Source organism: Orcinus orca, chromosome X, assembly GCF_937001465.1.
Source record: "Orcinus orca chromosome X, mOrcOrc1.1, whole genome shotgun sequence".
NCBI classification, from domain to species: domain Eukaryota; kingdom Metazoa; phylum Chordata; class Mammalia; order Artiodactyla; family Delphinidae; genus Orcinus; species Orcinus orca.
The window spans coordinates 90,946,925-90,959,875 of NC_064580.1; the positions used below are offsets into that span (position 1 = coordinate 90,946,925).

The 12,951-nt window shown below is 40.3% G+C and overlaps 1 protein-coding gene across 1 annotated transcript in view; it reads left to right on the forward strand.

Moving 5' to 3' along the window:
• Positions 1-5,602: 5,602 nt before the first annotated feature.
• FAM199X (family with sequence similarity 199, X-linked) overlaps positions 5,603-12,951 on the forward strand; it is a 28,490-nt gene continuing 21,141 nt past the window's right edge. Inside the window, exon 1 of the mRNA XM_004286300.4 lies at positions 5,603-6,215. Within this exon, the coding sequence (XP_004286348.1) occupies positions 6,019-6,215 (197 nt within the window). The 5' untranslated portion in view covers positions 5,603-6,018. The remainder of the gene's footprint in view (positions 6,216-12,951) is intronic.

Below are 12,951 nucleotides of genomic sequence, written 5' to 3' on the forward strand. Positions count from 1 at the left end.
TATATATTCTTCCTGTATGTTTGGTATGTTCATGGTATAGAATGTACATTATATCTCTATTATTACTTTTCTTACAGTTTTTTCCTCTAAAAAAACTATGTTCATCTCTTTTTGTAAATCATATGTAACATTTACTGTCTGATGAAAATAAGCTCAATCATTATCCTTATAGATATTTTGTCTAAAACTTTGGGAATTGGCTTTATTATTGGGATTGTCTCTTATATCATACATTTTGGCCCATTGGTTTGTCTTCTAGGAAAAAGGATAAGCAGATAATTTAATTCAAGAAAGAAAAAAAGGGAGGGGGACTCTGACTAGAGAACTGAAGCCCTAACTACTTTTGGGGAATTCTGGATTTCTTTTTCCTCTCCTCAGACCTCTTAATTTCATGCTTTATAAGAGGCCCAGAAAGTAGAGGAAATCTTACATGCTGTGGTTCAGGGAATATCAAGCGATTTAGACAATGCCACTGCAGTGGGCTGAATGGTAACCCCCTGAAACATATTTCCACTTCCTAATCCATGAAATCTTTGAATATTACAATATATGGTAAGCAAAAAAAAAAAAGATAAATTTAAGGATTTTGAGAGGAGACCTCATCCTAGATTATCCAGGTGGGCCCTACATCCAAAGACAAGTGTCATTATAAAAGTGAGGCAGAGGAAGATTTGACAGACACACAAAGAAGGCAGTGTGATGAAGGCAGATGTTGAAGAAATGAAGCTACAAGCGCATTAATGCCAGGGCAGCTACAAGAAGCTGAAAGAAGCAGGGAACCACTTCTCCCCTAGGGCCTCCAGAGTGAGTGTGGTCCTGCCAGATTTCAGATTTCTAGCCTTCACAACTGTGCAAGAATAAATTTCTGTTGTTTTAAGCCACCAAGTTTGTGGCAATTTGTTATAACAGCTTTAAGAAACTAATACAGCCACTAAGATGATAGAACTTCTTGCCTCAGAAGTTCATAAAATTGAGCAGGCCATGGTTCAGAATTGAACTGTCTTAGATATGATTGGCTTCTTGAGGGAGAATGTGAGCTACTTTAACAGTAGAATGTTGTGCTTACATCCCTGCAGACTTCTTTGAGATCTGTGATACTACTAAAAATCCAGGAAGTAAACCAAGAAATCAGAATTTGGGTAATCTGGAGAATGACCTCATAGCTGGTTCAGCAGACTCTTCAGATCAGGGATGGGATATATTCCCTTGGTTTAATATAGGCACTCTTGGCTCCTGGCTGAGAAGTGTACCACAAACTCTGATCATAATCAAACATACAAAATCTGATCATAATCCTTCTTTTAGTATTTAGTATTGTTTGTTTTGCAGTTTCAGATTGATGATCTCCGTCACAGCTGTTGTTCCATCAAACAATTGAGCAAATGATTATATAGCAGAAAGAGCAGAAAAACCTGATACAGAGATATAAACCACTGTGGGAAACTTGGAGACTGGAACAACCATAGACAAAAACTTGACATATGATTGTGACACCTCAAGCAACAGTGAAAATCCAGAATGATCACACCTTAGACATTAATGATGTATTTAAGGAAAAACGGAGAGCCCAAACTAGCCCCACACTCAGCCTGGACTCTGAGAATCAAAACTATGCTTTACTGTCTATATTAATATAACTTTGCTGTTCCTCTGTCTTCATGAGCATCTCTTTATTTTCAGGACTGTCCTGCCCAGGCAAATGGTTTGATTGCTCATCCCAAGAACTTCCCCAGGATACAAGGTTAATATACAAAAGTGTCACTTTCCTGTATACCAGCAATGAACAAGTGGAATTTGAAATTAAAAACACAGTACTGGGGCTTCCCTGGTGGCGCGGTGGTTGGGAGTCCGCCTGCCGATGCAGGGGACACGGGTTCGTGCCCCGGTCCGGGAGGATCCCACATGCCGCGGAGCGGCTGGGCCCGTGGGCCATGGCCGCTGGGCCTGCGCGTCCAGAGCCTGTGCTCCGCAGCAGGAGAGGCCATGGCAGTGAGAGGTCCGTGTACCGCAAAAAAAAACCCAAAACAAAAACAAAACCCCCCACAGTACTATTTACATTAGCACCCCCAAAATGAAATACTTAGGTGTAAATCTAACAAGATATATATAATATCTATATAAGGAAAACTAAAATTCTAATGAAAGAAATCAAACATGAACTAAATAAATGGAGAGATGTTTCACATTCATGGACAGGAAGACTCAATATTGTCAAGATGTCAGTTCTTTCCAAATTGATCTATAGATTCAATGCAATCCCAATCAAAATCCCAACAAATTATTTTGTGGATATCGACAAACTGATTCTAAAGTTTATATGGAAAAGCAAAAGACCCAGAATAGCCAACGCAATGTTGAAGAAGAACAAAGTCAGAGAACTGACACTACCTGACCTGAAAACCTACTATAAAAGCTACAGTAATCAAAACAGTGTGGTATTGGCAAAAGACTAGACAAATAGATCAGTGGAACAGCACAAAGAGTCCCAGTTTAGACCCACATAAAATAATCTTTAACAAAGGTGTAAAGGCAGTACAATGGAGAAAAGATACCCTTTTCAGCAAATAGTGCTGGAACAACTGGACATCCACATGCAAAAAAATTAGTCTAGACACAGACTGTATACCCTTCATAAGAATTTCCCAAAAGACTCACCAATTCTTCACTGGAAAGCATCAACAAAGTTTGCACCCTAAGTTTCTCTGAATTTCTTACCTCAATTCTTGCCTTGCTGCTTCCACCACTCTTGGACTGTTGTATCATGATTCTGAATCCTAATTGAGTCTCCACACTGAAATCTCTACTTTAAACCAAACTTCCAATTTTAATGAATTCTATCCTTACCTCTTCCTTCTGAGACACTGCCAAATCTTTGTGGAATAGATGTGCTCCCTTGCTGTGATAAGTAATATCCTCAAGCTTTGTTTTTCAGGTTGTGTTGGTGATATTTGGGGAGCTGATTATATATATATATATATATATATATATAAATAATATATTATTATTTAATATATATAGATGTAGATATAGATGTAAGTACATACACACTCATACGTTGCATCCATCAATCACATGAAAAAATTATAAGGGTTAGATCATAGATCATTGGGTCAAGTTCAATATTTTTCTATCCAATAGTAACTACAGCGATAAAGATTGGTTGGCAATTCTCAATCCTGTTCAGTCTCTCACAACCCTCTTGCAGTTCATCAACTATCTGGGTACTAAGTTATGCATCCGAGGAAGGTAGATCACTCCAGAGTTTCCTTCCAGGCCCAGACCCTCAAAGAAGGTAGGGAACTAATACATACATATTAGAATTATTCCATTCCATTATAATGGAAGGGAGGGACGAATTGGGTAAATGCATTCAGACTAGGTACACCCAAGGGACAAACCAAACAAATTGAAGTGGGGCAAGAAGGGAGGATGCACAACAGTTATCAACTCCTAGTGGCTAAGAGCATAGTAAAGATGTATTAGTACGTAATTACCACGTATTTAAGTAAACATTACACACAGTGCACATACTTTATGTACTGTCATTATATCACTGTTTCTCAGCTGAAAATTATATTCAAGGGAACTCTTAAAAGAAAAACATTCAGACCCAATCATTTATGTAAATTCTTTTTATACTACTATTTCTTAAATATAAACAAACAAAACTAAATATGAACTCTGCTGTTCATAAAGCTATTATACAAATTCAACACCAAAGTAAATTTACAAACTATGCACAAATAAAAAATAATGTTCATTTAATGTGATACATGATGTTTGCTGAGACAAAACTGCCCTTAGAAACCTGAACATACTACTGACTGGCCAGTGTGTGCTCTTGACCTTCAGCATGCTTGTATGTCTTGTGAGGACTCTCCTTTCCCATCACTTTCCTCTCGCAAACTACTGGAAAATCTTCATTTGTACAGTAAGCCATGAAGTAGGAGGTTCACCTCACTTATTTTCTCACTAGCTTATGACAAAGTAGTATTACCTTGTGCCAACTTGATTTTAAAAACAGACCCAAATACATGTCCAAATTATGTGGCAGCTGTTATCATTCAGTCATCCAGGTACTCCAGAATATGCTTGAAACTGGATGTAAAAGTAAGACATACTTGTAGAAAAACTCAGACTGTCATTGGATTCCAGTTTGAAAAACACTGTCCTATTAAAGTATGTGTACAAAATATATGTTTAAATTAGGCTATTTTGTTAGCTTCTTATTGAGACTTTCTGGTGCTATTACCTGAGTACCTACATTATAATGCAGCACTTGACTCTTGCTTCATTTGGACAATCAAGTCTCTTGTTTGTGGGGACTAAGCTATGGGCCATTCTATCTCACTAGTCCCAGGCCCCTGAGAATGGGTGCATTGGGACCGCAGTTCAAACCATCATCACTCTCACTTCTACAATCTCTAAATTAAGTTAAAGAAGACACACATACTCAACAGTTGGGTAAACAAATAACTGAAGCAAGACGTAAATTTTAAGGAGTGGTTGAGGAGTTGTTTTCATTATAAGTTGCATTGGTAGGACAAGGCACCGAGTTTAAGACTGTTTGGGGCTCGGGTGAAAACTCCCCACTTCTCCAACCCCCTTTCTCCTTCCCTTCCTCCTGCATTCTTTCACTGTTCCTCTTCTTTCCACCTACTTTAGTTCTATGCTTCCCTCAAAGTTCATTGTGATGTTTTCCCGTGAAGCTAAATATATTTTTATTGAGAGATTATGTCCTTATCATTTTATATTAAAATGTTCTTCCTTTTATGAAATAGCAGTAGGTAGTTTTAAAAATTGTCTTTGTTTGGCAAAATAAGTAATTGGCAATGTTGTGTTTTCCTCTGACTATTTTTTAAAATTTTACACGTCCAAGATCTGGAACCACTGTCTAGAAAACAGAGAAAAGGGAAACAGGTAGGAAGAAAGAAAAGCATATAAGTTGATTTAAGTTGAACAAGTTTAGCGCCATAATATATCTTCTACGGGAGCATTGGCAGAAATACCTAAGTCTCATTTGGGAGTCAGGGAAGGCTTCACAGAGGAGGTAACGTTTGAGCTGGCTTCAAGGATTAGCAGTGGAGAAACGGCAGGGCATTCCAAGCAGAATGCATAATGCGTGCAAGAGCACAGAGCACAAAAGAACACTACGTGTCCAGCAACTCTAAGTAGCCTGGTGGCTGTTGCGCAGTTCTGGGGTTAGGTGATCAAGGGTGAAGCAGGGACTATTTCTTCCTACTTGGCCCACTTCCCCTGCAGGTCATTGCACAGTGCTGGGCACACACACTTCAGGAGCTCAATAATTACTTGTTGAATTGGGACAGGGTGATCGAGCGTGCTGGGAACCAGAGCCTCCGGATTCTTTCTCACGCACCGCAGTGTGACCTTGGCCAAGTCCCTTTTCTCAGGACTGCGGCTTGCTGCTTAGTAATCAGCCGAGGGTGAGAAAGCGGAGGAGGAGGTTGGCCTGAAGCGCCTGGCCTTTCCAGCGTCTGGAATCCCTGATTCGACGCGTGAAGGGCAGGGCGGGGCGGGGCGGAGCCGGAGGCGCGGGCTGCGGCGGGCGGAGATTCAGTTCCTCCTCCGCGCCAGCAGGGGGCAAAGGGAGCGGCTTCCCGCCGCCTTTCCCCTCCCTGCGGGTGTCGGGCAGACTGCTGCAGTTGCGAGCGGCGAGCGCAGTGGGCGGGCCGGGTGGCGGCGGCGGCGGCGGCGGCGGCGCTGCACTGACTGGGTTGGGCCGGGCAGCAGCGGCAGCGGCAGCGGCAGCGACGGCTGAGGTGGTTGCAGAGGCCACTGAGGCGCTGAGTGGCCGGCAGGCGCCTGTACCTTCGAGCAGCCCCTTCGTGCCGCCCGGCAGTCCCCGGGCAGCGGTGGGCCGCGGTGCGCAGCCTGCCAGGGAGCTGCGGCGGGCACACCCCGGCGGCGGCGACAGCGGACAGGTTAGAGTGGGGGCAGGGACGGTCGCGGGAGCAGCTGGGGGCCGGAGAGGGAGCCCGAGCCAGGCCATCTCCAACCATGTCCGACGAAGCGTCAGCCACCACTTCGTACGAGAAGTTTCTAACCCCTGAGGAGCCCTTCCCGCTTCTGGGACCCCCTCGCGGGGTGGGCACCTGCCCGAGCGAGGAGCCGGGCTGCCTGGACATCAGCGACTTCGGCTGCCAGCTCTCGTCTTGCCATCGCACGGATCCGCTCCACCGCTTCCACACCAACAGGTACAAACCTCCGCTGAGGGCAGGAGCAGACTGCCCACACCCCTGCTTCCAGCCGGAGAACGCCGGGTTCCCCCCATTCTGGCCCTCCGCCTCGGGTCTGCGTTTCCAGTCGCCCCCTCCCCCACCTTCCTCCGCCCAGCGCTCATTCCCGGGCTCCTTCCCTCTTCCCCTCCCCATTTCACCCCTGTCCTCCGATTTTCCTTTTGGCCGGCATTTTACTCTCTCTCTTTTCCCCCATTCATCTTCTGACCCAGCGACTCCTCCCTTCCCCCTCCCGCCCCATCTGTACCCTGCGAATCCCAAGCCCCAACCCTTGATTCTTAGATGCTTCCCTGTTTTCATTCACCCTCAAAAGTTTAACCCCTTCCATTTCCGGTACAATCCAATCCTCCATAGAGAGGATTTCGGATGGATCAAAATCAAAAGTAGATCTTTTTGAAAGGTGGCACTTTAAAAGCTAGAATCTTCCTTTTCCCAATTTTTAACCTGTCTCATAGCCCTATTTTCACCCCCCAACCCCCCATTTTTTTAGTGAAGCTCTAGGAAACCAGGCGATTCTTCTTTTTTTTCTTTGCTCTATGAACTCTTTGCCCTAGCGCTTTAGGCCCTGCCAAAATGTATAAGCTTAAATCTGGAAGATTCCTTCCTGAAGCACATCCTTTGGTTTGCTCCCCCAGTGGAAGGATGCAGCGAAGCTTAGGATGGGCTTGCTTATACAAATTTATTCAGAGGGTGCATCCCCTAACTGGATTTATTGGAAGGTGGAATGTTCTGGAGAATTCTCTCATGCAGGCATTTGTGTTATATCAAATGTGGGGGATTTGAAGATGTTTTACACATACCCCAACCTATAACATAGGTGCATATTATATGTATATGTGTGTATACACACACACACACACACACACAGAGGCCTGGGGGGGTGGAGAACAAGGGAGGAGGGAGAGAGAGAGGGATTCAGCTATGGAAAATACTGGAGTTGAATTAAGGAGTCTAGTTCTGATTTCTGGTCCACTTTAAAATATGAACACGAACAAATCCTTCCACATTTTAATGACTTTCGCATGCTCCCCCCCAACCCCTTAAATCAATCTACAGAGTTACTAACCTTCTACCAAGTACAAGGAATATATAAAATATGATTCTTACCTAAAAGAAAGTTATAGTCTGGAAACAAGGTGTTACGATTAAATAATCATACAGAACATTGCTATAACACGTGTGAAAAGAAAATGATAGTAAACTTGTTACAACTGTTCCAAGTCCTCATTGCAAAAATGAGGAAACTGAGGCCCAGAGAGAAAAGACTGTGCCCAAGTTAATAAAACCGAGTCAGGCAAAGCCAGGATTACTCCTTCGGAGCCAGTGATGAAACTTGGAACAGAACTAATGGCTCTAGTGTTATAAATGGTTGTTATGGTTTCTTAGACTAACTCACAGAAACCCATGATGTGACTATAGCATGAATGTAACATATTCATGAAATCAAGTGTGCTTAGAATTGTTTGCATTGGAAAATAAGGTAAAAGAATACTTATGCACATATTTGATGTTTTAAGTTTTGCAGCACTGGAATAAATCATATACACAGGAAAGTTAAATGATCTCAGAATTAGCCTGCTCTGATCATGAGGGCAAGGGAGTGGGGACAGAGGCTGAGGGTAAGTGCTGCCAAAATGTGTGGGGGTGATGGGGAGTGAAGCATGGTGAATAATACATTTCTTACAGCTTGTTCTGTTCTTTCTCCTCCTCCCAATTTTATCCTTGTGTTTTTCTACCCCTTGTCTTACAGACCTTGGTAGGGTCAACGTTGTTTTCCAGCATGAGGTGGTGAAGATAGAGGGGGAGGTTCTTGTTCAGCCCCAGTTTTCCCAAGTCAAGCATTTTTTCTAGTTACTGCCTGCTTTTTTAAACCCCCCTCTCCTACCCTACTTTTCACAAGGCTTGGAATGGTAGCAGGTCTAGTGTATCTTGCTCTGTACCCTCCTCAGCGGAGATAAGGGGAAGCGGAATTAGCAATTCTTACAGCAGGTGATGTTTCTGCCCTAGGCTACCTTGCTTTTTAAATCTTTTCTCCTTCTGGAACGTTCTGCCTTCTTACCCGCTCCTCAGGATGGCATTTGAGAGGACCATATGCTTCCAGTCATTTCTTTTCAGGGAGAAGAAAACAGCTAAATCATGTATGTGGGCAAAGTTTAGTTTAGGGAGTTCTTTTATTTTGGAGTTGTATGGGTCACAGCACATTCACCAATTCAAGCAACAATCCAAAACAGAAATCAGATCTGAAGAGTTGAGTTCTGATATCGTGCCTTGGGTTTAATCATTATAAAACAAGTTTCATTGAAAATAGAAAGCTTGTCAATGGGTAGGTACTTGATTTACCTTTATTTTGCTTCTTCCTTGTTACCTGATAACAAAACTATGGAGATTGTTTAAATAATGCTGTTGATAAGGGCCTTATGATGATGATGATTTTGTGTCTGCTCATTTACTGGACTCTGGGGTATCTATGCAGTCTTCGTTAATCAAGAGAGTCAAGGCACTATTACTTATGATTCCTAAGTTTGAATGTTCGTTGCGTTTAGAGTCACCTGTGACTTAGATTGGTGTGTCACTGGTCTAGGTTCAGTGGAAAATAAATTACATGAACATAGCCAGCTTCCTGAGAATTCACTTTTCTAGAAGTATCTTTTAGGATTTTATGACCAAGTTGGGTTTGTCTAGAATTGGGGGGGAATAAAATAAACGTCAGTAAGCCAAAAAAACTTAAAACTTATTTCATTTTTAATTGAAATATCAATATGGAATATATATAGTTTTAAGGCTTTTTTTTAGTTTGGGGGACAGGATTTTTCTGGTGTAATTGTGGGTTTTCTCTTAGCATTTGTCCACGGTAACTTCCACTGTCATCAAAAAAGGATATCATTTAGCAAATTGAAAAAAATATAATGATATTGGTAGGTCCTATAATTAAGTTGCGAGATGAAGGAGGTTAGTATGAACTAATCAGTGTGTTATTCTCTTCCTCTTTCAGGAGTGCATCAGTACTTTGACATTGAACAATTGTGAAAAGCATGTGGGAGGACAGTGCCTCACTTTTGTATACCCTATTGGCAGGATACAAAATGAACTACGTATTGTATAAAGCAGTTACTCAGTTCTGTGATTTCAGAGCCCCATTTTCAATCACCATTAACTAGAAAAAGCCCAAGACTACCGTGTGCCTTTTGTTCTACCCACAGTTTTCCTGTCTTGTTAGAGAATTAGAGGTGCAGAAGAGTTGTGAGTACAGGTGGGAGAACCACGTTTCATGAAGTGAGATATATTACAGGGGCAGGAGGAATTTGGTTTGGGGGCTTGTTGTGACAAATTGAGAATGGGGATCAGGCTTTGGAGAACTATTTAGGCTAGAAATGTCGATTTCTAGAACAGAGATTCCAGTAGTGTGATAGGAGTGGAACTGTGGGGTTACAGAGGCTGAGAGAATAGAAGACACTTTTCAATAAATTTAGCAGGGAAAGGAAGGAGAGATGTGGTAATTTGAAAAAAAAAAGTGAAGGTTTCTTCATTTGTTTTTTGCCTTGTTTATTTATTTATTTTCCAAGAACAGATGTTTTAGCTCCTTAGAAGCAGCCCACAGGAAAGAGAGAAATTGAAAATACAAGATCAGGTGGGATGACAGGAGATGGATGGGATTAACTCAGAAGGCCAAATGGAAAAATTAGCCTTAGAAATGACATGGAATGTTGTTTACTTCCCAGACTGTAGAGGGGGTAGGAGGGATGGGTAAGGATCCCAAGACAATGGAGGTTGCTGGGAGGAGAGTTGGAAATTTGAATGAGTAAGTAGGGGGGTTGTGTCATCTGCTCTAACTTGGGACCTTGATGGCCTGTTGGGCTCCAGAGGAGTAGCAGAAGTCAGGGTGGCTGTATGGGGATTCTGGCAGGGAGTCAGTGATGAATACAAAGAGGACTGTTAACTGAGAATAAATGGCATGGATTTGGAATGGCTTTCATCAACTTGACAGGACTGTATTCCACAGTGCTCATTGCCTGGATTCTTATCCTGAGAGGTAATAGGTCTACCTGAGAGAGAAAGGGCTGCAGAAGAATGTATGTGGTGCACATGCTTTTCTTAATTTTAGAAAAATACCACTGAAAGCCCTTCATCTGTGTATTCTTGCTGAAAAGCCTTGCAGATAAATGTTCTTGGCTTTTTATTTTTAATTAAAATTTGGGCAGCAAGCCTAGTTATTGAGTTAAACCCCATTTCATGGATTCTTTTCAACATTTCTTTTAAAATATGGAGAAAGTCTCCTTTGTGAATAATTGCATGGTTATAGCTAGGATCTTAGTGTTAGGTAGTTTTCTCTTAGTGGAATAAGATGTAAGGGCTTTGTAAATTTGAAGAGTTCAGTGCTGAGCACACGTACACAGTGCTCTTCCATTACACATTTGAAACCAACAGAACAGTCTAAAAGCATCTCTTAAATTTCTATTATAAAAGTTCATTATAGAAAATTGTCGGCATATACGAAACTATAAAGACCACTTATGATCCTTTTCACTAAAGATAACAGCTGTCAACATTTTGATGTTGTTAACCGTTTTTGTTTTTGTTTTTTGGCTGTGCCACATCGCTAGCAGGATCTTAGTTCCCTGACCAGGGATTAAACCCCCACCCCCGGAGTGGAAGCACCGAGTCCTAACCACTGGACCGCCAGGGAATTCCCTGTTGTTACTTTTAATGTTATTTCTTTGTACATACATAATTTTAAAAATCAGGATCCGGCTATATATATAATTTGTGACTAGGTTATTTGCAGTTACATTTTATTTTCTTTTTCAATAAATAGCCTGAAAATATGATTTTTAATGACTTTTAAAACACCATTATTCAGATATAGAGATATCATTTAATTATTCCCAGTGTTTTGGGGGCATTTGTTTTTCCTTTTTTTGCTATTGTAATATTGTTTGGACATGTTTGTATATACATCTTTTTTCCAAAATTCTATTTGGGGAAAGGAATAGATTCTTAGCAAGGCAATTACTGAGTCCAAAGGAATGAACCTTTTTAAAGCTCTTTGTATATACACTACCAAATTGCTTTTCAGAAAGATTATGCCAGTGCTAATTTAACATTCCCACCAGCAGTGGATGAAAGTACTTCCTACTTGGTTTTTATCTACCTTGTCTTAAAATAATATTTGCATATTAGAAGATAATAGAATTTTTAAAAAACTCAAAGTACTAGTTTTCTATTTTGTAAATGATTGTTTCAAGTATGAGACCAATTTCCTTGCCACTGTTAATTTAAAAAAAAAAAGAAAAGAACAAGGAGCTAAGGCTTCTAAGAATACCCAGAACCTTGCAATATCTGTTATAAAGTTATAGATCTGGAAAACTGAGGAACATCCTGATTTTGCCCTAAGGTAAGAGCACAAAACCAAGCAAATTCCTGACTCCCTTGTCAGTGATGTAATGATTAGGTTATTAAATATGGCTTAGTTTTTAAAAAAGAGTCATTATTACTCATGAAGGGAAACACATTTCTACTAAGTTTTCGAAGCTAAAAAGAAATTCTTATTAAAAACAATTATCTAACAGCTTTTCCTAGTACACATGACACAGTGCTTTGGCACATTGAAGATGCTGACTAAATGTTTGTTGAGTGTGTGAAAGGACAGAACTTTCACTGTAATTGTCATTCACAGCTTTCTATTGCCTTATTGCATGACTGAGGCAATTTGGTTAATTCTACCAGGTTTGTTGATTTTTAAAAAATGAGGATACTGCTTACCTAGCAATCACGTGATGAAACTAGGTAATGTTACAAGGTATTCTAGGATTCTTAGGTGAGTTTTAGGTTTTTGCCTATTTATAAAAGTTTGTTGACTTCTGCTTTTATATTACTGAACTATAATAGTTTAGAGTGTGTGTGTGTTTCAGTACTTTAAAATACTTTACCTTTAGTACAAAGGAAAAGGTGCCATAAAATTGTCAGAATGCCCAAATTTTGTAAATCAAGAACTTTGGAATTAAGATTAGCTATATAAAATAAGAGGGGAAGTTTAAAAAATGAACACATGATTCAGGAAAAAACTGGATTTAATGAAAGGTGAGAAACAACCTAATGATAGGTAATAACAAGCTTTTATTCAGGAAGTCATTATTTTAGTACCTTATTAGTATCAGATATACTAAATCATGTCTTAAGGGTTAATTTCCCTAGGCTACTGCCAAAGCAATGAAGATTATCTCATTAATAATATAAAGCTAGTGGAAATTTATAAGAGAAAACAGATTTGTAGATTTCAAGATAAAAAAATTAAAAAAAAATATAACCCTGCAACAAATAATACAGACAAAATGTTAATATCCTTAACATATAAAGAACTCTAACAAAATCAACAAGGAAAATATTAACACCTAATAAAATGCTGTAGCAAAATAGCTAATAATTATTTTTAATTTTGCTCTTGCCAGTAATCAAAGAAATAAAAATTGATATAAAAATGTTTTTCTCCTAACAGCTAGGTAAAATTTTTAAAAATGAAAATTTCGGTGCTGTTAAGGTTGTGGTGAAATGAGCACTTTTATGGACTGCTTTGGGGAGGGCAAATTAGTGCAGCCTTTTTGGAAAAGGCACTTGGCTAAGTATACTGTCACCCTTAGAAGTGTTCATATTCTTTGACTCAGTAATTTCCTTTCAAATAATCTATGTTGAGAGATTA